A 26,207-nucleotide genomic window follows, 5' to 3' on the forward strand; every position below is an offset into this window, starting at 1 on the left:
TGCAAGTCCATATGAACTTGAGGAGCAGATTTTCCATTTCAGGAGAAAAAAGCCTGTTAGACTTTGATAGGGATTGCATTGAATTTCTAGATTGCTTTGGGTAATGTCATCTTAGCAATATTAAGTCTTCCAATCCATGAACATGGAATGTTTTTTCAGTTATTTAAGTCCTCTTTAATTTTTTCAGCAGTATTCTGTATCTTCCATTGTACAAGCTAGTCACCTCATTGGTAAAATCCATTCATTAGGTATTTCATTCTTTTAGATGCTATTGTAACTGTACATAGGTTTTTGAAAGCCATATTGAAGGGGTCATATGGAAAGTAGAGGAAAACATGTAAGCAAGGGCACAGAGATGTAAAACACCTCTGGATTAAGGGAGCCATATCTAGATGGGAATTGTTGAATCATCAAAGTGGGACAAGGTGAAAGAGTGAGCAAGGAGAACTGAATTTGGGATCCTTCACACTGTGAGAAGTGATGGATAGCCAATCAGGGATTCTGGGCTCTCCCAGAAGTCTGGCTAATATATCTCACTGTTTTGACCTCCTACATATCTTTCTGCCCTCTCAGTTGTAGCTGATGATCACACTGAGACAGTAAAAATCATAAAAAAGGAACTCTCTTGCTTCCACATACTAAACTATTACTCCCATCTGTTGTGAACCCATGGACTCCTTTTTGCCCCTGGTTCCCAGGGAGCAGGTATTCTATTAACAGCAAAGATCACTTTTTACTTGGCTACCAGATACCATTCCTCCCATCCATGCAATACATTGTCCCCTCTGTCTTCATCATCAGTGTTTCTCCACTGCTTCATTCCCAGCAGTCTACATGCTCTATTATACTCCATCCTAAAAACACTCTTTGATTCCATGTTTCCCTCCAACAATTACCTCATTTCTTTGTCCTATGAAACAAAAGTTCTCAAAAGAGTTGTTTATACCAGTTTTTTACACTCCTCAATTCATATTCATCTTGAAAAATTTTATTTTTTATTAGGAAATAAGTTCTATTTATTTAGGAAATAAGTTCTATTTAACTCATAGATATAAGAACTATATCTATGAGTTCCCCTCTATTGATGAGGGGAACTCATCAAGTTCTCCTCCCTGGAGGCAAAAATAATTATCAGTTTCTTGCATAATTATTTCAGAGATAATCTATACATTCAAATACACACAGTGGTATATTCGTGCAACACAAAGACTGAAACATAAGGTAATAATGGACTGTAATTAATAACAATGTATCAATACTGGCTCATCAATTGTAATCAATGTACAGTCCTGGGAATTCCCTGGTGGTCCAGTGTATCCAATGTTTAGGACTCAGCACTTTCACTGCTGTGGTTCCTGGTTAGTGATAGGGGAATCTTTGATTAGTGAGAAGGGGATATATAGAGATATGAACTCTCCAAGTAAGAATACTGGAGTGGGTAGCCATTCCCTTCTCCAGGGGATCTTTACAACCCAGGGATTGAACCCAGGTCTCCCGCATTGCAGGTGGATTCTTTACCGTCTGAGCCACCAGGGAAGCCCATAGATAGGAACTCTGTACTGCCTACTCAATTTCCCATAAAAGTAAGGCTGTTCTAAAAAATAATTTATCATTATTAGGCCACATTGCTTTTGGGATTTTAGTTTTTCAACCAGGGATTGAATCCACACCCCGTTGTGAAAGTGTGGAGTCCTAACCACTGGACAGCCAGACAATTCTCCAGATATTATATTTTTAAATCTACCTCACATTGCTTTTAGGTCAAAAAGAGAATTAAAGATAAGAAAACCAGACTATGTAAAAAATACCAATAATAAAAGCATATATGGTATTAATATATTCAGTTCAGTCTAGTCACTCAATCATGTCTGACTCTTTGTGACCCCATGGACTGCAGCACACCAGGCTTCCCTGTCCATCACCAACCCCTGGAGCTTACTCAAACTCATGTCCATCGAGTTGGTGATGCTGTCCATCCATTTCAACATCTGTCATCCCTTCTCCTGCCTTCAATCTTTCCCAGCATCAGGGTCTTTTTCAATGAGTCGGCTCTTCTCATCAGGTGGCCAAAGTATTGGAGTTTCAGCTTCAGCATCAGTCCTTCCAATGAATATTTTGGACTGATTTCCTTTAGGATTGACTGGTTTGCAGTCCAAGGGACTCTCAAGTGTCTTCTCCAACACCACAGTTCAAAAGCATCAATTCTTCAGTGCTCAACTCTCACATCCATACATGACTACTGGAAAAACCATAGCTTTGAGTAGACGGATTTTTGTCGGCAAAGTACTTAATATGTTAGTGAAAGTGAAGTTGCTCAGTCTTGTCCGACTCTTTGCTACTTCATGGACTGTAGCTTACCAGTCTCCTTAGTCCTTGGAATTTTCCAGGCAAGAATACTGGAGTGGGTAGCCATTTCCTTCTCCAGGGGATCTTCCCAACCCAGGGATCAAACCCGGGTCTCCCACATTGCGGGCAGACGCTTTACCGTCTGAGCCACAGGGAAGCCCAATTAATATATTAGTTACAGTTAAAGCAGAGCTTAGGGAGGAGTTGATGGACATATAAAAGTAATAAATATAAATGCAACAATTGACTCTCTGAAAAAAAACAGTAAAAGAGAGAAACTGTTAGCTAATGGCAGAAACTGGATGGCTGAGAAGGGGAGTGGACAGGAGATTCACTTTAAAAAATTAAAAAAATAATTTCTTGTTAAATATTTCAGACACACCAAAAAACACCAGCCTAAAAAATAAAATATTATCAAAGCTTATGAAGCTCATCAATTACATCTCTCTGTGGTTCACCGCTGTCTTGCAATTTTAGTGTTTATCATTCCAGTGCTTTTCTTTTTAATTTTGTAACATATATATGCTCCTAAAAATTTGTTATTTTATATGTTTAGAGCTATTTAAATGCTGTATACTTTTCTACATGTGAATGGGTATTTCCTTAACCATTTTTTAGATTATCCATGTTAGTACATATAGCGCTGGATATAGCATTAAATACAGCATTCTTTCTGTAAAAGGAAATGGCAACCCACTCCAGTATTCTTGTGTAGAGAATCCCGTGGACAGAGGAGCCTGGTGGGCTGCTTGCTGTCCATAGGGTCGCCCAGAGTCGGACACGGCTGAAGCGACTTAGCGTGCATGCATGCATTGGAGAAGGAAATGGCAACCCACTCCAGTATTCTTGCCTGGAGAATCCCAGGGACAGAGGAGCCTGGTGGGCTGCCGTCTATGGGGTCGCACAGAGTCGGATACGACTGAAGCGACTTAGCAGCAGCCGCATAGCATTCTTTCTGCTTTATATATTAGATGGCATAAATATAACAGAGTTTATTGATTTTTTCTTTTTGATTATTTCATATTAATGACAATTAAGTTTACAGTTTTTGAAAACTAAAAAGTGTTGCCATGAATACTCTTGTATCTGTAGGTATTTCTCTGGGCACATGTGCAAGAAGTTTCCTAAAAGTGGGGTGTGTGGGTATGCAAGCTCAGTCGCCTCGGACTCTGCCACGGATGGACTGCAGCCTACCAGGCTCCTCTGTCCATATAATTTTTCCAGACAAGAATACTGGAGTGGGTTGCCATTTCCTGTTCCAGAGGATCTTCCTGACCTAGGGGTCTAAACCGAGTCTCCGGCATTTCCTCCGTTGACAGGTGGATTCTTTACCACTGAGCCACCTGGGAAACTAGAAGCGGGGTGGGCACGAGTGATTTTACTAAGTAATTCCTAATTGCTCTATCCAGCACTGGCGCCACTGTAGACTACTAAACAGTTCCAGTCGCTGCAGTGTTCATCAACAGGGAGCCAGGGAAGCTTCCTTTTCACTCTACATAGTAACCGCTCATGGCATTTCACGTTTTACAATTTTTTGAAATTTATTTTTTAAAAAATTCCACAATAAGGAAGGTGAAAAGACAGCCTTCAGAATGGGAGAAAATAATAGCAAATGAAGCAACCGACAAACAACTAATCTCAAAAATATACAAGCAACTCCTACAGCTCAACTCCAGAAAAATAAACGACCCAATCAAAAAATGGGCCAAAGAACTAAATAGACATTTCTCCAAAGAAGACATACAGATGGCTAACAAACACATGAAAAGATGCTCAACATCACTCATTTTCAGAGAAATGCAAATCAAAACCACTATGAGGTACCATTTCACACCAGTCAGAATGGCTGCGATCCAAAAGTCTACAAATAATAAATGCTGGAGAGGGTGTGGAGAAAAGGGAACCCTCTTACACTGTTGGTGGGAATGCAAACTAGTACAGCCACTATGGAGAACAGTGTGGAGATTCCTTAAAAAACTGGAAATAGAACTGCCTTATGATCCAGCAACCCCACTGCTGGGCATACACACAGAGGAAACCAGAAGGGAAAGAGACACGTGTACCCCAATGTTCATCGCAGCACTGTTTATAATAGCCAGGACATGGAAGCAACCTAGATGTCCATCAGCAGATGAATGGATAAGAAAGCTGTGGTACATATACACAATGGAGTATTACTCAGCCATTAAAAAGAATACATTTGAATCAGTTCTAATGAGGTGGATGAAACTGGAGCCTATTATACAGAGTGAAGTAAGCCAGAAGGAAAAACATAAATACAGTATACTAACGCATATATATGGAATTTAGAAAGATGGTAACAATAACCCGGTGTACGAGACAGCAAAAGAGACACTGATGTATACAACAGTCTTATGGACTCTGTGGGAGAGGGAGAGGGTGGGAAGATTTGGGAGAATGGCAATGAAACATGTAAAATATCATGTAGGAAACGAGTTGCCAGTCCAGGTTCGATGCAGGATGCTGGATGCTTGGGGCTGGGGCACTGGGACGGCCCAGAGGGATGGTATGGGGAGGGAGGAGGGAGGAGGGTTCGGGATGGGGAACACATGTATACCTGTGGCGGATTCATTTTGATATTTGGCAAAACTAATACAATTATGTAAAGTTTAAAAATAAAATCAGAAAAAAAAAAATCCACAATAAGCCAGTGGATTAGGTATTATGATTGACTAACGGACATTTTTCCACATGAGAAAACAAAAACAAAAAACCTCTTCGTTTTGAGGTAGTTTCATCTTTAAAAAGAAAAATGTCTTAGTTTTCACCCGCGCTGACTGCACCTTGTTCCTGCCAGCCCTGGAAGTTACTTGCTGGCGGGTTCACCGGGGCCGGGTATCCTGACTTGGCAGGACTCCCTAACTTTCCTCCGCCTCTGCTAAGCCCGCTCGGCACTCGGCCACCCCGAGGCCGTCGTGGCTCTGAAACGCGGTAGGACGACGCGGTTTGGACCACTGGAGACTCCGTAGTACTCTCCCCGCCCACCCCTCCCCGCTACATCTCTCGGCGCTCGGAGAGCGTTCGCCGCCGCCCTGGAGATGGCTGGGCAGGCGATTTCCGGCAGCGCGACGCGTAGCGATAGGTCCAGGCTTCCGACGCCAGCGCTCTGGTCACAGGAAGTACCGTCGTCTCTCCCTCTCCTCAGCTGCTGTCGCAGAGCTTGGAGGGCTGCCCCGGAAGTCCTCCCCCTTCCCCCGCCCGCGGCAAACATGGCGGTGGACTCGGCGATGGAGCTGCTATTTTTAGACACTTTCAAGCACCCGAGCGCCGAGGTACGTCTTCGCGACGTGTTTCCGACCCTGTTTTTCAACTTGGGGACCCTTACAAAAAAGAAAAAAATCGTTAGGCGTGCCTCGACTTTTCCTTGTGCCGATTGCCGCTTTAATTCATCACACACTGTCCTCTCAGCCTGGGTGTGGGCGCCGCGTCTGCGGAGGGTGGCGGGAACTCCCCCATCCCCTCCTCATTTCCCTGAGTTACTTAAGGCCCCGCGTCGTCTTTGGTTGAGTTGGCTGCTCTACTTGGCTTTGCTTCCCCCCACGGTCCCACCAGTCCCCCCGGGTCCGCTTGAAAAGGATCCTGAGTGTCGGGTTTACTGCAAGTGGTGTTTCGAAAGGGGTCTCGGACAGCTTGTGTTTGACAGTCGTGTCGGTAACTCAGCGGGTCACGTTGGTTTTCTGGTTTCCAAATTCCTGCTCCTAGGTCCCTTTTCTAACGGGAGTCATGCCACCCAGGTGTGACACTCATTCGGTTGAAGACTGCAGCGTTCTCCAGTTTGCTCTGAAACTTTAATAAGTACTTACCTCTTGGAAAAATTTCGCACGTAAGGACAAGAAGTACTCACACAGAACGTCTCTTGCATGGAGAATACTTGTGAAGAGGAGAGATTTGTAGTCAGACTGTAGAGGACAATTGTGTTGTCGTCTTGAGGGGTGAGAGTGGGCTGTTGTAATCGTTCTGTATTAACTTGAGTGCCCTTGAATGTATGACTGGCTCTGACATATGTAAATTGAATAACCAGTTAACAAGAGGTTCCCGAAAACCGGCCGACAACGAACAGTAATGAAGTCCGTAGAGAAACTTAAAAGAAACCCCAGAGCTCACATTTCTCTTTCAGTGTAGACGTAATTTAGAGAACTTTTTTTTTTTAATTGAGGTATAGTTGATTTACATTATTAGTTTCAAAAGTACAACATAGTGCTTTACAATTTTTATAGATTACATTGCATTTAGAGAGATTATAAAGTATTGGCTGTATTCCCAGTGCTGTACAGTATATCGTTGTGTGCGCTTCGCTGTCTTACTCTGCGACCCCATGGACTATAGACCGCCGGGCTCCTCTGTCCTTGGAATTTTACCGGCAAGAATACTGGAGTGGATTGCCATTTCCTCCTCCAGGGGATCTTTCCGACTCAGGGATCAAACCGGCAACGGCTGCGTCTCCTGTGTTGGCAGTCGGATTCTTTTCCACTGCGGCCACCTGGGAAGCCCTTATCCTCGTAGCTTATTTATTCTATACATAGAGTCGTTGTGGACTTCCCAAGTGGCCTAGTGATAAAGAACCCGCCTGCCAATGCAGAACACGTAAGAGTCGCGTGTTCGATTCCTGCGTCGGGAAGACCCCCCAGGAGGAGGGCATGGCAACCCATTCCAGCAGTATTCTTGCCTGCAGAATCCCATGGACAGAGGAGCCTGGCTGGCTACAGTTCACAGGGTTACAAAGAGTCGGACTCTACTGAAGCGACTTAGCATGCCCACATGCACAGTCGTTTGTACCTTGAGGGAAAACTTTTCTTTCTTCAGATAGAGATGGTAGTGGGTAGCAGATGTACTTTGGAACTTGATAAAATAAAAACTTTAACAACCTTGGTCTTATTTTAATGAATGGTTTATAGATCTAAAAAAGAAAATATTTGGAAACGGTAGCATATCATGTGCTGTGTGTGTGCTAAGTTGCTTCAGTCCTATCGGACTCTTTGTGACCCTATAGACTGTAGCCTGTCAGGCTTCTTGTCCTTGAGACTCTCCAGGCGAGAATACCAGAGTGGGTTGCCATGTCCTCCTCCAGGGGATCTTCCTGACCCAGGAGTGGAAACTGTGTCTTTTATGTCTCCTGCGCTGGCAGATGGGCTCTTTACTACTAGTGCCACCTGGAAAGCCTCTTAGCATATCATACTAACAGTGAGTTGATTAGTGGTCTTTCATTTCTTGTGGGTCAAATAGCTCTCTTTGTTCAGAGACCATACGTCTCTGAATATAGTTCCAGCTATGCTTTAGAAAACTCAGAGTAGAGGCAGTAGTTGGATAAGAACAAACCTATCATGAATATAGAAATAAAGGACAGTTAAAAACGAAAGAAAAGAGTATGAAGAGTTAGTTTAGTAGTATTCTAGTTTAGGAAAGTTAGCATCCATTCACTTAAGATATATTTAGAAATCTAGTTTTCATTCATTCTTAAGCAAGCATTGCGGACCATGGAGAGGATAGGACTACCAGAAGGTAATAAATACCTTTTGGTAATGATTGAGGAAGACTTAATAGAGATCACATTTGAACTGAGTCTTGAAGGAGGAGTAGGGGTTTTGCGGGGGGTGTGGAATATTGGGATGTTTGTCCTCAAGGAGTTTATAACTAGCATTGGAGATGAGATCCACAAAATTATGACTCAAGTTAAATACTGATGAGCACCTGAAGAGACAGAGTGGAAATGCCTTGAGATTTCTTTCCTTTATTTCCAAAATACCCATTAGTGTCTGATATATTAGGACTCCAGCCAATATTTATTTAGATCCCTTTGATGGTACAAATAAAGGCTGTGTGGTTTCAGAGGAGGGACAGATCATTTTCCATTTGAGAGTATCAGGGAAGACTTCATCAAGGCACGCGGCATTTGAACTTGATCTTTGGTGGATAAGTTGGAGAGGATATGTTGCACAGTTGTAGATAGGAAAGAAGGGTATTCTGGAGTAGTCATTCCTTTGGAAGGGTATGCTGAAGAGGCAGTTTGTAGTGGCCCCTGATGGACAGTTTGAAGCCAGATCATGGAGTTCCTTAAATGGTCAGCAAAGGGGCATGGGATTTATTTTGTAAGAAATAATTAGTTTTTGAGCAGGAAAATGATGTGATTAGTAAAATTAAGGTAGATTTGTACATTAGTGGGCTTCCCAGGTGGCTCAGTGGTAAAGAATCCACCTGCAGTTCAGGAGACTTGGATTTCAATCAGAAAGATCCCCTGGAGAAGGAAATGGCAAACCACTCCAGTATTCTTGCTGGTAAAATCCCATGGACAGAGGAGCCTGGGGGGCTACAGTCCATGAGATCACAAAAGAGTTGGACACAGCTTCATGACTAAGCAACAGCAAGTACATCAGTACATTGGTACATCAATCATGCCTAAAATGGTTCAGAATAATCAGAGGTGGCAAATCGAGAAGAAAAGGTGAGACATAATGAAAACTTGAGTTAATAGACAGGCAGTAATCATTGTTAGCATTTATTGAATGTCTATTTTGTGCAAAACGTAGTCCTTTGGTAATACAAATTTAAATACATTTAAAATTTAAATACAGTCCTTTTAAATACATTATCTCTAGTCCACCCGTCCTTTTGAAAGATAATGTCCCCATTTGATAGATAAGGAAACTGAGCATGAGACTTAGGAAAGTTAGGTGACTTTCCTAATGTGGCATAGCTGAATTAAGACATGCCAACGCACATTTCCTGACTCTAAAGCTGTGCAATGCTATGTCCCACTGGGACTAAGAAGGAAGGAATAGGTACATGATCAATTTTGGTTATAGAATGGACAGGATGGGAACTTCCCTGATGGTCCAGTGGTTAAGAATCCACCTTGCAATACAGGGGATGAGCATTTGATCACTAGTCCAGTAACTAGGACCCCACATGCCTCGGTGCAACTAAGCCTGTGTGCTGAGACTACTGAGCCCGCGTGCTCTGGAGCCCTCATGCCACAACTGGAGAGGCTATGCACTGCTGTGAGAGATCCCGAGAGCTGCAGCCAAGACTCAACACAGCCAAAATAAATAAATAAGTAAATAAATATTAAAAAAAAAAAAGAATTGCCAGGATTGCAACTCATCAAAGAGTAGCCAAAAATGAGAATTCTAGTTATAGAGAACTGGTGGGACTAGAGAATTGGTGGGCCTTGTTAGTCACAGAAAGACTTCAGCACAGAAGTACTTCTTCCTTAGATAAATGTGGCTGAGTTGTGGAATCTAACTAGTCTGTTCTTCAGTTTCCTGTTACCTCTCTAATCATAAACCTTCTGTGATTTCCCACTTCCTAGGTATATGTACTCTTCTGGATATTTTAAGCACCTCCTACTTCACTGTAATATTTTTAGCTTTAAAAACACAATTCAGTCAACTCTTATTAAGCACCTGTTAAAAGTCTTTCTTTCATTAAATGATTATGCTAAGCACTGTGAAGATGGTGATTGCAGCCATGAAATTAAAAGATACTTACTCCTTGGAAGGAAAGTTATGACCAACCTAGATAGCATATTCAAAAGCAGAGGCATTACTTTGCCAACAAAGGTCCATCTACTGAAGGCTATGGTTTTTCCTGTGGTCGTGTGTGGATGTGAGAGTTGGACTGTGAAGAAGGCTGAGCGCCAAAGAATTGATGCTTTTGACCTGTGGTGTTGGAGAAGACTCTTGAGAGCTCCTTGGACTGCAAGGAGATTCAACCAGTCCATTCTGAAGATCAGTCTTGGGATTTCTTTGGAAGGAATGATGCTAAAGCTGAAACTCCAGTACTTTGGCCACCTCATGCGAAGAGTTGACTCATTGGAAAAGACTCTGATGCTGGGAGGGATTGGGGGCAGGAGGAGAAGGGGATGACAGAGGATGAGATGGCTGGATGGCATCACTGACTTGATGGACATGAGTCTGAGTGAACTCTGGGAGTTGGTGATGGACAGGGAGGCCTGGCATGCTGCGATTCATGGGGTTTCGAAGAGTCGGACAGGACTGAGTGACTGAACTGAACTGAAGACTTGATTCTTGTCTTTTTGAAATACCACTGTAACAGGAAAGTTAAAAGAAGCAATTAGTTCAGTTAGAATTAAAAGAAGCAACTAGTTCATTGCAGCACTATTTACAATAGCCAGGATGTGGAAGCAACCTAGATGTCCGTTGAAGATGAATGGACAAAGAAGTTGTGGTACATATATACAATGGAATATTATTCAGCCATTAAAAGGAACGAATTTGAGTCAGTTGAACTGAGGTGGATGAACCTAGAGCCTGTTAAACAGAGGCTCTGGACAACATTGTAGGCCAGAAAGAGAAAAACAAGTATCATATTTTAACGCATATGTATGGCATCTAGAAAAATGCTACTGATGAACTTATTTGTAGGGTAGGAATAGAGATGCAGACATAGAGAACAGACGTGGACACAGTGGGGGAAGACGAATTGAGAGAGTAGCATTGAAACATATACATTATCATATGTGAAATAGCTTCTCACTGGCTATTGGGAGAAGGCAATGGCACCCCACTCCAGTACTGTTGCCTGGAAAATCCCATGGACGGAGGAGCCTGGTAGGCTGCAGTCCATGGGGTCGCTAAGAGTCGGACACGACTGAGCAACTTCACTTTCACTTTCCACTTTCATGCCTTGGAGAAGGAAATGGCAACCCACTCCAGTGTTCTTGCCTGGAGAATCCCATGGACGGAGAAGCCTGGTAGGCTGCAGTCCATGGGATAGCACAGAGTCGGACACGACTGAAGTGACTTAGCAGCAGCAGCCGCAGCAGCAGCTATTGGGAAGTTGCTTTGTAACACAGGGACCTCAGCCTTGTGCTCTGTGACAACCTAGAGGGGTGGGATGGGGTCATGTGGTTCAAGAGGGAGGGGATATATGTATACTTATAGTTGATTCACATCGTTGTATGGCAGAAACCAACACAACATTGTAAAACAGTTATTCTCCAATTAAAAATAAATTTTAAAAAGTGTGATCTGCTATACAGTGCTTATTGGATGAATAAATATATAATATTTCTTCAAAAAAAAAAGCAATTTGAACTTAGTTTGATAAGCAGTCGTCTAGACTTGATCTGACTTGGCTTTTAAGAGAAAGTTGACATCTGAATGGAGTTGGGAGAGGAGTGTGGGAGAGTTCCAAGCAGAGACAGTGGCATGGATGAGGACATAAAGATGAGGAATACCAGGGCATTTTGAGGCTGTACGTTTGGAGTGATAATACTTGTCTGTAAGACCAAGGAATTTGGCCTAGTGTCTAGAACTAGAGAAGTGACCACTGAAAAGAAGGGAAATACTAGGTTGGTGCAAATATAATTCTGGTTTTGGACCGTGAATTTTAAGTTATTATTAATAACTAGGCCCAAACAAATCTTTATTAATCAAGATAGGAACCATTAAAATCAACACTTTTTTGCCAATGAGAATTAAGTTTCGTTTATTCCTGTAGCATAAAAAAATCCATGCTTTGCGATTCTGTGAACTCTTGGAAAGCATTTTCTGGGTCCTACTGGTCGTGGAAGCTTTTTCCTTGCAGAAAATTGTTGAGATGCTTGGTAGTTGGTTGGTGAGAGGTCAGGTGAATATGGCAGATGAGGCAAAAGTTTATTCAACTTTTGGTGTTGGTTGTGCAAAGTACGGTCAGGTGTTGTTGTGGAGAAGAATTGGGCCCTTTCTGTTGACCAATGCTGATTGCAGGCATTGGCAGTTTTTCAGTGCATCTCATTGATTTGCTGAGCATACTTCTCAGATGTAATGGTTTCCTCAGGATTCAGAAAGCTGTAGTGAATCAGACAGGCAGCAGACCACCAGACAGTGACCTTGACCTGTTTTTGGTGCCAAGGTGGCTTTGGGAAGTGCTTTGGAGCATCTCAGTCCAACCACCGAGCTGGCTGTCACTGGTTATCGTATACAATCCACTTTTCATTGCACATCACAATTTGATCAAGAAATCGTTCCTTGTTGTTGCATACAGTGAGAGAAGATGGCACTTCAAAATGACGATTTTTTTGATTTTTGGTCAGCTCATGAGGCATCCACTTAAAGAGCTTTTTCACCTTTCCAATTTGCTTGAAATGCTGAACAGCTGTAGAATGATTGATGTTGAGTTCTTTAGCAGCTTCTCGTGTAGTTGTAAGAGGATCAGCTTTGATGATGACTCTCAGTTGTCGTTGTCAGCTTCCAATGGCCAGCCACTGTTCTCCTCATCTTCAAGGCTCTTGTCTCCTTCGCACAACTTGTTGAAACATCACTGCACTGTACGTTCATTAGCAGTTCCTGGGCCATGTGCGTTGTTGATGTTACAATTTGTCCCCACTGCCTTACGACCCATTTTGAACTTGTAAGAAAATTGCTTGAATTTGTGTTTTGTCTAACATCTTTTCCATAGTCTAAAATAAATACAAAATAAACAGCAAGTAATAAGTCATTAGCGAAGAGAAAAAGCCAGAAATACACATTAAAATGATAACATACCCACATTACTAAGAATGTATTCCAGAATCAAGCAGCAAATTTCAACAGTGCAAAAACTGCAGTTACTTTTGCACCAACCTAACACATAGATTTGAGAACTGTTTAGAGGTTTAATCAATAGAACATGATGTTTAAATGAAGAAATAATTTAGGTGCGAGAGAATGAGAAAGAATCAGTCACTGATATAGGACAGTTTAGTTTTGGACTTGTTGAGCTTTTGGTGCCAGAGGTTCATTCAAATGGAAATGTCCAGCTGGCAGTTGGATGTAGTGGTCTGGGGCTCAGGAGAGAAGTCTTAATGGAGGTACAGATTTTTGGAGTTGACTTCCCAGCAGTGGATGAAAATTTTAGAAAAATGTAAGGTAAAGGAGAAAGGGAAAGATATAGCCAACTGAATGCAGAGTTCCAGAGAACAGCAAGGAGAGATAGGAAAGCCTTAAGTGAACAATGCAAAGAAATAGAGGAAAACAATAGAATGGGAAAAACTAGAGATCTTTTCAAGAAAATTGGAGCTACCAAGGGAACATTTTATGCAAAGATGGGCACAATAAAGGATTGAAATGGAAAGGACCTAACAGAGGCAGAAGAGATTAAGAAGAGGTGGCAAGAATACACAGAACAACTATACAGAAAAGATCTTAATGGCCCAGATAACCACAATGATGTCACTCACCTAGAGCCAGACATCCTGGAATGTGAAGTCAAGTGGGCCTTTGGAAGAATCACTATAAGCAGAGCTAGTGAAGGTGATGGAATTCCAGCTGAGCTATTTCAAATCCTAAAAGATGATGCTATTAAAGTGCTGCACTCTGTATGCCAGCAGATTTGGAAAACTCAGCATTGGACATAGGACTGGAAAAGGTCAGTTTTCATTCCAGTCCCAAAGAAAGACAATGCTAAAGAATGTTCAGACTGTTGTCAGTTATGCTCATTTCACATGCTAGCAAGGTAATGCTCAAAATCCTTCAAGCTCATCTTCAGTAGTACATGAACTGAGAACTTCCAGATGTACACGCTGGATTTAGAAAAGGCGGAGGAACCAGAGATCATGCCACCAACATCCATTGGATCATAGAAAAAGCAAGGGGATTCAAAAAGAAAAAAAAAATCTGCTTCATTTGACTATGCTGAAGCCTTTGACTGTGTGGATCACAACAAACTATGGAAAATTCTGAAAGAGATGGGAATACCAGACCACCTTACCTGTCTCCTGAGATACCTGTCTGCAGGTCAAGAAGCAACAGTTAGAATTGGACATGGAACAACAGACTGGTTCAGAATTGGGAAAAGAGTACATCAAAGCTGTGTGTTGTGTCACCCTGCTTATTTAATTTATAAAAGTGAAATTGCTGGTTACTCAGTTGTGTCTGACTCTCTGTGACCTCATGGACACAACTTCCATGTGACCTCATGGACTGTAGTCCTCCAGGCTTCTCTGTCCATTTGATTTCCCAGGCAAGAATACTGGAGTGAGTTGCCATTTCCTTCTCCAGGGCATCTTCCCAACTCAGAGATCAGACCGAGTCTCCTGCATTGCAGGCAGATTATTTACCATCTGAGCCACCAGGGAAGATTATTTAACTTATACATCATTCTAAATGGTGGGCTGGGTGAATCCCAGGCTGGTATCAAGATTGCCAGGAGAAAGATCAACAACTTCAGATATATAGATGATACCACTCTAATGGCAGAAAGTGAAGAGGAGCTAAAGGGCCACTTGATGGAGATGAAAGAGGAGAGTGAAAAAACTGGCTTAAAACCCCAGATTCGAAAAACTAAGATCATGGCATCCGGTCTCATCACTTCATGGCAAATAGAGGGGGAAAAACTGGAAACTGACATATTCTTTTTTTGGGCTCCAGAATCACTGAAGATGGTGACTGCAGCCACAAAATTAGAAGACACTTGCTCCTTGGAAGAGAAGCCATGACAAACTTAGCATATTAAATAGCAGAGATATCACTTTGCTGACAGAACTCCATCTAGTCAAAGCTATGGTTTTTCCAGTAGTCATGTACGGATGTGAGAGTTGGACCATAATATGTAAAGTAGGGTAAGGGTTGAAAATTGTGGTGCTAGAGAAGACTCTTGAGAGTCTCCTTGTACAGCAAGATCAAACCAGTCGATCCTAAAGGAAATCAACCCTGAATATTCACTGGAAGGACTAATGCTGAAGTTGGAGCTGTAATACTTTGGCCACGTGATGTCAAGAGCTGACTCACTGGAAAAGACCCCAATGCTGAGAAAGATGGAAGGCAGGAGAAGAAGGGGATGACAGAGGATGAGATGGTTGGATGGTATCACAGACTCAATGGACATGAAGTTGAGCAAACTTCAGGAGACAGGGAAGGACTCGGAAGCCTGGTAGGACAGGCAGAGTTGGACACAACTTAGTGATTGAACAATAACAAGCTACTCTGCCCTACTTTTCTCCCACATTTTGCCCTCCAGCCTTTGTGAACTATGCCTATAACTTCTTGAAGCTTCCCAGTTCTTATTTGCATTCCTTTTTTGCATACTTCTCATTTTGCCTATAAAGCTTTCTCCCTCTCTTCCACTGATCCTTGTTTTCCTTAAAGATTTACTTAGATTAGGTGGTACTTCTTTTGGGAAGCCTTCCCTGACGTTCTTCTTTTCCCCTCACATATGTTTGCCTACAATCTCATTTAGGTAAGTACTCCTTCCAATTTGAAGTTTTCTGTATGAGTCTATATCATAGTAATTCATCTGTTTGTCTACCACAATAGATTGTACCTTTATGGTAGGTCTTGTCTTTATATTCTCAGGACCTAGCATATGGCACCCCACTCCAGTACTCTTGCCTGAAAAATCCCATGGACAGAGGAGCCTGGTAAGCTACAGTCCATGGGGTCGCTAAGAGTTGGACACGACTGAGCAACACTTTTCACTTTCATGCAATGGAGAAGGAAATGGCAACCCACTCCAGTATTCTTGCCTGGAGAATCCCAGGGACAGAGGAGCCTGTTGGGCTGCCGTCTGTGGGGTCGCACAGAGTCAGATATGACTGACGTGACTTAGCAGCAGCAGCAGCAGCATACTTTGACGGAGAAGGCAATGGCGCCCCACTCCAGTACTCTTGCCTGGAAAATCCCATGGACGGAGGAGCCTAGTGGGCTGTGGTCCATGGGGTCGCTAGGAGTTGGACATGACTGAGCGACTTCACTTTCACGCATTGGAGAAGGCAACGGCAACCCACTCCAGTGTTCTTGCCTGGAGAATCCTAGGGACGGGATTCTGCTGTGGTGGGCTCTCCCTGGTGGGCTCCTGTCTATGGGGTTGCACAGAGTCGGACACAACTGAAGTGACTTAGCAGCAGCAGCAGCATACCTTGAAACATTATAAACATTTAATAAATGTTTAGAAATAAATATTGAATAAAAGTGATAGCAACTAATATAGAAACTCTTCTACTTACCAACAAAATAGATTTTGAAAGGCTGTAAAACCTTAAGTTCATTTTTTAGGTCCACAGTGACTATACTCTGACTACTACTAATACCCTTCATTAAATAACAGAGGGGCAGGGTGGAGGAAGATAGAATAAATAAAGTTTTGTTCTAAGTTTCCATTGTAAATATTAATGATAATTTTTAACTGTATAAGCAAAGGAGCTTCTATACAGTAGATTTTTTAAATAAAGGAGTTACTTACAGGAAGGAAACATAGCACCAAAGTTTGAGGCAGAATGCTTATTTCTTTTATAAAAGTCTACTGTAGTATTTATTGAATACCTACAGTATATTTGTAATAGGATACAATTTCAGCTGCTGCCATCAAGTCAGGATAACGATGGGTTAGATAAAATAAGACTCTCTCTCTCAATCTGACTGTGAGTATTCTAGGGCTAACGTGACAGGTCTGCATTGTCAGGGACAGGCTTTTCTGTTCTCTTTCTCTCTCATTCTTAGGGTATCTCCTGCATTTTCCAAGACAGCTCACTGTACCGTGTGTTCTAGAAAAGTAGCAGAGTATAGAGGAAGAGGTGGCAGGAGGTTCTGAAGTCAGGACTTTCTCTTCAAGGACACGACCCAGAGTTGCCAACATCGTTTCCACTTACATCCCATTGACGGGATCTAGCAATCCCATGGTCACACTGGCTTCCCAGCGTCTAGGAGACTCAGTTCACTTGTGCCTAACTCTAAGAGAGTTGTATTGGAAAACAGCTAGCAGTCAGCCTCAGTTCATGTTCATCTTGTTTCTTGTATATCTTTTCGAGTATAAAGTACATTTGAATAGTTATATTAAGATTTCTAGATCTACATGTTTGGTTATACTTAATCTCTGAGTTTAAAGTGCAAAATTAGAAAGTCATCCTCTGTCCCAGTTTAGGAAAGACTCATTTGACCAGTCTTCTGGTCTGTTGAGAGACACAGTATTTTTTGCATCTTCAAGAGCACTCAGGACTCAGTCCTTCTAGATACAAATTATATAAACCACTTTTGTTAAAAACTTCAGTCACCAGGCAGTGATGGTTGGCTGCTTGTTGCAGAGCACGGGCTCAAGGGCGTGTGGGCTTCCGTGGTTGGCGGCTGGCTAGAGCATGGGGTTGTAGCTGAACTGCTAGGAAAACCTGATATAAAATAATAGTCCAAAAACAATGTGAAAAATTTCTTCTAAAATTATTAATCACAAGAGCTAATTTGTCTGATCTTGTATCAAGTGATACATAGAAATGAATGTACACTAAATTCATGGTATGCATTTATGTTATTATGATAAATTCTGTTTATTGCTTTATTTGGCTGTACCAGGTCTTAGTTGTGGCCCGAGGGAGCTTTGATCTTTGTTGCGCCCTGCAGGTTCTTTGGTTCTTTGGTTGTAGCATGTACGGTCTAGTTCCCTAGCCAGGGAGTGAACCCAGGCCCCACGCATTGGGAGCTCAGAATCTTAGCCACTGGACCACCAGGGAAGTCCCGATAAATTCTTAAGTTCGTGGATTTTTTTCTCTTTTTTAAATTTGAGAGGGTTTACCTTATCTAATCTGAATGACTTCCCTTGATCTCTTGATATTAGTTAGTATATAAGTTTGGTAAACTAAGCTAATTTAAGAGATTCACAATCTGTCATCTATAATTCAGAAATTCAAAAAATGGCAGGAAAAATCTGCCCTGAACTCATCAGGCCATATGCTGTGCTTTGAACTGAGTTTATGCTTGGTATAATCTTTACTTAGTGTGAACGTTTATACATTTGCTGCAGAAGTATTAATGTTTTGGTTACAAGTTACTGTGGCAGAAACTACTGGGGTGTTAAGTAATATGCAGTATTTGTATCATTAGTTTCTAAAAATCCTAAAAGTCAGGATTCTGAAAGGCCTCTGGCTCCAGAGGTCCACTAAAGCAGCAGTCCCCAGCCTTTTGGCACAGGGGCTGGTTTTGTGGGAGACAGCATGACTGCAGGTGGGAGGTGCTGGTCTGGGGACGGTTCTCATAAGGAGCGTGCTGCCGTGGTCCCTCACGTGTGTCGGATCCACGCTTCTATGAACATCGAATACCACCAGTGAGCTGGCAGGAGGCGAGCTCGGGGCAGCGTGAGTGAGGGGGAGCTGCTGGCACAGCAGGTGACGCTTCGTTTGCTTTCCTGCTGCTCACACCCTGCCGTGTGGCCCTTTCCAGCCTGTGGCCTGGGCTTGGGGACCCTTGCAGTAGGGATTATTAGTCTGTATTGGCCCAGGCAAGACAGCAGGGAAGCAGATGCAGAAAATGTTGTTATACAAGGGGAGGGATTTAACTAGGTACATTTTATCATCAGCTGTTTTTTTTTTTTTTAATTTTTGGCTGTGCTGGGTCTTCGTGGCCAGTGAGGGCTGTTCCCTAGTTGCAGTGCCTGGGCTTCTCATTGTGATGGCTTCTCTCGTCGCAGAGCACGGGCTCTAGAGCATGTGGCTTCAGTAGTTGTGGCTGGCGGGCTCTAGAGCGTGGGCTTGGTAGATGTGGCACATGGGCTTAGTTGCTCTGTAGTGTGTGGAATCATTATCCGGGACCAGGGATCAAACCATGTCCCCTGCATTGGCAGGCAGATTCTTAACCACTGGACCACTAGGAAGGTCCCTCATCGGCTATTTTTAAAAATGGTTTTTACACCATTTATAATATAATAGCACTGTTTTAATGATAGTGTTTATTTAAAAATTGTGACATTCTAAATGAAACAAATTGAAGGTGAATAAATTTTGACTAGACAAAGTGTTTTGCTTACAGTATATTCTTCTCTTTTCTTAAAGCAAAGTTCTCATATAGATGTGGTTCGTTTTCCATGTGTGGTTTATATAAATGAAGTTCGAGTCATACCCCCGGGAGTAAGAGCCCATAGCAACTTGCCTGACAATAGAGCATATGGGTGAGTCAGTTTTCTTTTTTAAAAGTGTTTTTGACTAAAGATGACCTAGAAACATACTTCCAAATGCAAAAATTTAAGGTAATATTTTGTAAGTAAAAAAAAACAAAAATAAAACTTTTTTCAGTTTTAGTTATGTTGCATTATAATTGACTTTTAAGTTTTCTATATAATCCATATATTACTATAAACTTGAAAAGAGTAATTATTTGACTTAAGTACTAGATTAAGTTTTTCTTTCTTCATTTCTTTTTTTTTTTTAATTGGTAGAAATAGGTTTATATTTTCCAAACTATTGTAGGGTGGCACAGTATAGTAGACAGAGTATTCTTAATGTGCTGTTTTCCTTGAAAATAAATGCATCTGTAATATTGAGAAATATATCTTTTATTATGTTACATTTTTTATATTATAGTGTTAGTTTTCATGCCTTATTGGTGATCATTTTAGCCTGATACATGTGTCTTTTTGTAAATATGTAGCTTCACATTAGCCATTAGTTGTACTGAGCAAGTAGTTACTTGAGCATCATTTGTCCTTTTTAAGGTCTGTGGGAAATAAACCAAATGTAAGACATTGTTCCTAATGTGGAGTTGTTTTTTTTAGTTATTCTTTTTTTTGATTGTGCTGTGAGGCTTGCAGGATCTTAGTTCCTTGACCAGAGATTGAACCCAAGTCATGGCAGTAAAAGTTTCTTACCACTGGACTGCCAGGGAACTCCCTAATGTGTTGTTGTTGATAACTTTAACAACTGACATAAAACAGATGAATTTGATCTTTGTTATGATGTTAATAATCATCATCTTCTTCTGATTTTAATTACATGAATTGGAGATAAAAGCTAAATTTTAGTTATGGAAGCATGAATATGTATAATAAATGTATCAGTGGGTTCTTGGCTTGTGGCCTAGGTATCAGTGCCACATTGTGACATGTCCATGCTCTGATAGCTCAGTTTCTATTACACGCGAGAGTTAAGCCAGCTACGTAGTAGTGGCTGGTACAGTACAGCCGCAAAGTTAAGAGCTCATTTCTTCATAGTTGTGAAAAGTAGTTTGTTACTTGTAGAGTGGATATAAAATTCTTCAGGTCATTCAAAGGTAAAACATAAAAACAAAGCAATAAGAATGATCAATGTTTATATGACAGATCATTATAGTTAATTTTTTTGCCACGTGCAAGGGAATAAAAACTCCTTTTTTCCTGTGTTTCTTTCTACTTTGCCTTTGGAGTAATGATAGAGTATCCAGCAGACTTCTCTAATTGCACTGCTTTGGGGCAAGAAGGCTCTATTGTTACCTGCTGCTGTGTAACAAACCTCAGCAAATTTAGCAACTTAATCCCCCACTATTTCTTAGGGTCAGGAATTTGGGTGCTTCTTGATTGGCTCAGGTTCCCTCATGAGGTTATAACCAAGTTATAGGCCTCGGGTTGCAATCTCAGAAGATTTGACTGAGGCTGGGGAATTTTAGAAGCTCACTCACATGACTGTTGGCGGGAGATCTTCAGTTCTTTGCCAGGAGATCCTTTCTGTGGGTCGCTGTGTCACAGCATGGGTTCTTCCAGGGTGAGTGATCCAAGAATGAGAGTGAGAGAGCATGCCCAAGAAGGAAGCCACAGGCACTGTGTTTTGTAACTTAATATCAGAAATAGCATATGTCACATACTTCAATATAACTGCTTGTACTATATTCTTTTGACTACATATTCTGCTGGTACAGTGTGAGAGGGAACTATACAGCGGGGTGAATATCAGGAAGGGGGAGTCTTTGGGGTCTATTTTGGAGGCTGGCTGTAATAGCAGGCAAAATGGATCTCTTGTCATTAGCTGCAGTGGGTAAGAGTGTTACATTTCCCCTCTTCTCTCTCTCCTTTTTCTTATCTGGGGATAAATGACTATTCATGTTTTAATAATTCCAAACATGAAACTGTTACCAGAAACAGTGTTATACACAATATGTTATAAACCATAAGATGAAGTACTAATTCATTAATACAAATGTATTGGTTTGGCCAAAACGTTCATTCATGTTTTTCCACTACATTTTATGGAAAAACCCGGAAGAACTTTTTGGCCGACCCAATAAGATACTGGGAAGCCTGGAATCTCAAGGTTGAAAGTTAATGTTAGAGGTTATATATTTGTGCAGCACACTTTATGATCATACTCTCATTACAAAACTCAGAACTGTGTAAGGTAAAATTAAAATCCTTACAATCCCTCTATTCTGAGAGAAGCTTAGCATTTTGATGTCCTATGTCTTTAAATTTATATGTGAGCATTTGAGGGGGCTTCCCAGGTGATGTGAAACATTTGTGTGTATATGTATATTTTTTGGGGGGAGGATAGGTATATCTTATGTGAGATTAGGTTTTAGAGTCAACAGTTTTTAAGGTGAAAATCTTGTGAAGTCAGACTATGTGGATTCATTAAAGCACTTTTCAGCGACCAGGACGTGAGTCTTTGTTGCCTCCAGAGGAAATAATTTGCATTTCAACCCATTTTCCTCTCCTTTTGGAGGCCAGGGTCTGGTTATAAGCCGAAAGGTAGGAGGGGAGAGACTGGAGTTGTTGAGCATGTACAGTTGAATTAGGGTGAGATAAAGTGTATGATGCTGCTCTGACCCAGGTGCTCACTGTTCTGTGTATTCCTTTATTTCATTTAACGTTATGTCAGGAGTACTTCACAGCATTTAAATTTATTTGAAAATATGATTTCTAATGACTGCATAATCTTAACAAATCAGTGTACTGTCATTTATTTGGCTAGTTCCTAAAGTGGGGAGTGTTAGATGGTTTTTAGTTTTCAGATTTTTAGTATAATGAATCTCCTCTTGAAAAAAAAAAAAAAACTGTAAATCAGTGTTTCCATAGAAACACTTTGTAATGAAAAGTATTTTTAGATTAAATGGTGTGAACATTTTCTCAGTCTCCTGAGTTGTATTGTCATATTGTGTTTTAGAATGGTTGTACCTGTTTGTATTTCTACCAGAAATACATAAGGGAATCTCTTCCATAGTACTTTGGGCATTACACTTTTTACCATTTAGATTTTTTGTGAATAAACAAAGCATGCATTGTCTAAAAACTGATTTTAGTTGAGGCAAAGGAATTTCAGCCAAGGGTATATAATAAGGTTTCATTCTAATGCAAATTAAATAGGCTTTAAACTTTACTAGATAAGTCTATAAAAAAAGATTTATGTAATTTAATGCTATACAAATTACAGTTTAGGCTTTAAGTCACAGTTTAGGGCTCTGATGCTCAAATTATTATAGTCCTGTATGAATATGGGTTAAGCTGAAATTAAATGGTAATTATTATTTACAACTTAACGTTAACTCCTGATTCTTTTTTGCTAATAAAATAATGATATAAAGAATAAAAAAACTATATAATTAATTAGCATTTTCCATTAAAATGCATAAAAAAATTTAAATGTCTGTGTGTTTTAAAATGGTCCAAGCAGCAGGCAAAAGATACTTAATGGCTAAAAACTTTTCAGTAATATTCAAAGTGAATAGTTGACTACTTGAGAATTGGATTGTGAATAAAATTACAGGAAATATTGCAGTTAACTCTGTGTTTTATTTAAATATTGGGAATATTTTATCTTAATTCTAGACTTGCTCTTACATTTGACTTTGTTTTTTCTTTTAATTTAGGAACTGGATATTGTAAAGGCTGATGTTTCACCTTTGTTTCATTCACAGGGAGACCTCACCGCATACATTTCAGTTAGACTTGTTCTTTAACAATGTCAGCAAGCCAAGTGCCCCGGTTTTCGATAGGCTGGGAAGGTATGTACTTACTGGGTAATCTCTCCAGACATTCATAAGTTAGTAAGCGAAACCTTTTTATTCTTTCGATAGGTTGGGAAGGTATGTACTTACTAGGTAATCTCTCCAGACACTCCTAAGTTAGTAAGCAAAACCTTTTTATTCTTTTGGTAGAAGAAAAGGCTATATATGATAGTAGATCCAAGAATTTGGTTTAATTTTAACAGTTGACAATATTAAGGAAATGTCATGCTCCTAAGAACAAGTTGTGTTTATTTATAAAATAAAACTTTAAATGGCGTGAAACATTAACCATCTTTTGTTTGATTTTTATTGGTGTATGCATTTCTTCTACATATCATATGATTTGGTAATAACCTTCTAATTTGGAAAATATTACTTTTTGATTCTTAAAAAAAAACCTCTATAAATGCATTGAGATTTTATCTGTGGTTTTTACGTCACACTGCTTCATAATTTAAAATTCCATAGCCACATGTTTGTAAAATGAGAATTTTGTTAATAGCTACCCCTACTTTGAATAATTTAATGCATACTGACTTAGTATTATTAACACTGGTTGTTTTGGTATCTGCAAATTAATTAACCATTAAATGGTTTTACTCATTTATAAAATAAAAAATTTTAAAGGCAGCTTAAAAATGGAGATTTTCCTATCCCTGTCAGTAAATTTTTTAGACTTTGCTTATTCTTTTATTGATTCTCCATTCATTTATTATTAAATTACATTGATAATTTAACCTTTTTTTTTTAAATGAAGGGAGCCTAGGTAATCTGATGCAGCTAATTTTTAATATATAGGATTTTTTTTAAAGTTGGTACCTACCTGATAAAATAGGTGCTTTTTAAAAAAGTTTTAATCCCAGTATGCATTTTTTTTTTTGAAGACTATAGGGCTGTGGATCTCTGATCTGGCTATGTGGTAGAATTGCATGGGGTGCTTTTAAACAAACCTTGACATCTACACTCACCTGAAAGCAATTGAACTAGAATCTGGGGGATTTGTTTTATACTTGATATCATTTTGTGGGGAGTAAATTAAACTCAAACTTTGTAGTTTATTAAAATAAAAATCTAGTGTTTGAAATATTTGAATCTTCATAAACTGTGATGTTCAGTGTTTGAATCTGTGTATTTGTTCCTTCTCTTTTAACAGCCTGGAATATGATGAGAATACTTCCATCATCTTTAGACCCAACTCAAAGGTAATCGTGGAAGTCAGTTTTCAGCTTGTTACTACTATTGTTCTCACCTCCATTCAGAGGTTTTGATCCAGATAAACCCAGTGATGCAGAATGTTAGCTTATTTAGTTCGAGTTCTGCAGAATTTCATCATTTCTTGTCTGATTCCTTTGTATTCCAGAAACTGTTTTCAAACGGAGCAAAAACATTGTAATGCTATTATATACCTATGTAGCTCTTCATTCTAATTTCATACTTGGGTCAGGAAAAAGCCAGCATCTGCTTTTCCTTCTTTTCATTGAGGTAGGCGAATTTTGAAGATGGTGGTAAATTATTAAACACCATTATATCTTAATTAAGGTGTCTTTTTAAAAATTCGTATTTCATACTTCTTCCTTGCATATCAGAAATGTGTCTTTTTTCTTGATACCAATTGCCATTCTAAAAGCATCTAAAAGATCTGACTCATGAAAGAGCCAAATTCTAACTATAATGATGATCTAGTATGGGACTATTCAGCCTGCTCTTTGTTTTGGTGAAGGAATACTTAATATTCTGCACGTTGTTTAGACTAAAAATCGTGTTCTCTATCTCTTTATCTTCTTTCTAGTGATTTTTCTGTTCAGAGTCTGTCAGTCCATGGGTATAATCTTTGAGCCTTACTTCTGGTCACTTTGCTGGAGTTTGCTAAGATGAGCAAGGAAAATAATAATTTCTTTCTCTAGAAGAGATCCCATTACCACTTATTATTTCATCTTTACCCAACATTATAGAGTGGGAGAAGAACTCAGAAGTCAGGGACTTTGGTTTCGGGGTTTTCCTGCTGACAGTCTCAGTTTCTTATTTGTTGTTAATATTTCTGTTGTTGGTAGATAAGCTCTGAAAAATGTAAAATTATTTTATAAGGAAATATTGAGAGTTAATGGCCTTGATAAAGTCTTTGATCTTTTTAGGATAAAGTGTCTTTGCAAAAATAATTTGTTTAATGCCTCTGGTTACCCTTACTTTTTAAGTATGGGGTGGGTACATAGAATATACCTGATTTGCATGTATGAGTTGGGCATTTATTAATAAAAAGAATGCCATATAATTTCATGGGCTTTATAATTCTTGAGACTGGACACAATTTGTACTTTTGTGTATCTTCATGACCCCTGTAACTATTTGGGTTTAATTTATTAATCGGCAGTAACTCCCTTCTAATTTCCTTTTTATTTCTCTTCTCTTGGTTAGGAATCTGGTTATGCTTTTTGAATAGAATTGACCTAAAGTATAGGACTGAGGAGATATAGTCTTGAGACGGTTTTAGATATGATAACTCTAGAGGGCCATGTAAAAGTTGTGCCTCTGGGTGAATTTCCACCAATATTGATCTTTACCTTTTCAGCATGCTTTTAGATATTAGTTGAACCCACAGAGTAATTTAATACCAGTTTACTTCTGACATATTAAAACATTAATTTGAAAGATGTCTCTTCCCCTATCCCCGTCCCACCAAATCAGGTGAATACTGATGGTTTGGTGCTGAGAGGCTGGTACAACTGTCTGACGCTGGCAATATACGGATCAGTGGACAGAGTCATAAGTCACGACAGAGATTCCCCTCCACCTCCACCTCCTCCTCCACCGCCTCCCCAGCCACAGCCAAGTGTGAAAAGGAATCCAAAGCATGGTGAGAATTTTAAATTTGGTTTTATCAGTGAAACTTACTTTCATTACAGTGGGAAAGGTAACTCAAAGAACTCTTTTGAACCTTGTTTAAGGCTTGACAAGTTATGTGTCAGTCTTCCATTGTTTCTTAGAAGAGTTTCTTTTTCTGTTGAAGTGGTTGCATTTTATTTTCTTCCTGTACTTTCCAAAAATGCTTTTTTAGTTGATATGAGGTTTTTTGTTCGTTTTTTTTTAAATATACAAATGATAATAGAATACATGGTTATTTGTGATTTACTATGAAAATTGTCTGTCAAAGAATTAGAGAATGGGACTTCCTTGGTGGTCCAGTGGCTGAGACTCTGT

General features: G+C 40.1%; 1 protein-coding gene across 2 annotated transcripts in view; it reads left to right on the forward strand.

The window, feature by feature from the left end:
• The first annotated feature begins 5,431 nt into the window (after positions 1–5,431).
• VIRMA (vir like m6A methyltransferase associated) overlaps positions 5,432–26,207 on the forward strand; it is a 63,446-nt gene continuing 42,670 nt past the window's right edge. The window contains exons 1-5 of one of the 2 annotated variants that reach the window (XM_061439351.1): positions 5,432–5,639; positions 19,097–19,212; positions 22,923–23,009; positions 24,166–24,214; positions 25,695–25,863. In XM_061439351.1, coding sequence (XP_061295335.1) covers positions 5,577–5,639; positions 19,097–19,212; positions 22,923–23,009; positions 24,166–24,214; positions 25,695–25,863 — 484 coding nt within the window. In that variant the 5' untranslated portion in view covers positions 5,432–5,576. The remainder of the gene's footprint in view (positions 5,640–19,096; positions 19,213–22,922; positions 23,010–24,165; positions 24,215–25,694; positions 25,864–26,207) is intronic. The other variant, XM_061439350.1, reaches the window with a different exon arrangement.

This window comes from Bos javanicus, chromosome 14 (genome assembly GCF_032452875.1).
Source record: "Bos javanicus breed banteng chromosome 14, ARS-OSU_banteng_1.0, whole genome shotgun sequence".
Taxonomy (NCBI): domain Eukaryota; kingdom Metazoa; phylum Chordata; class Mammalia; order Artiodactyla; family Bovidae; genus Bos; species Bos javanicus.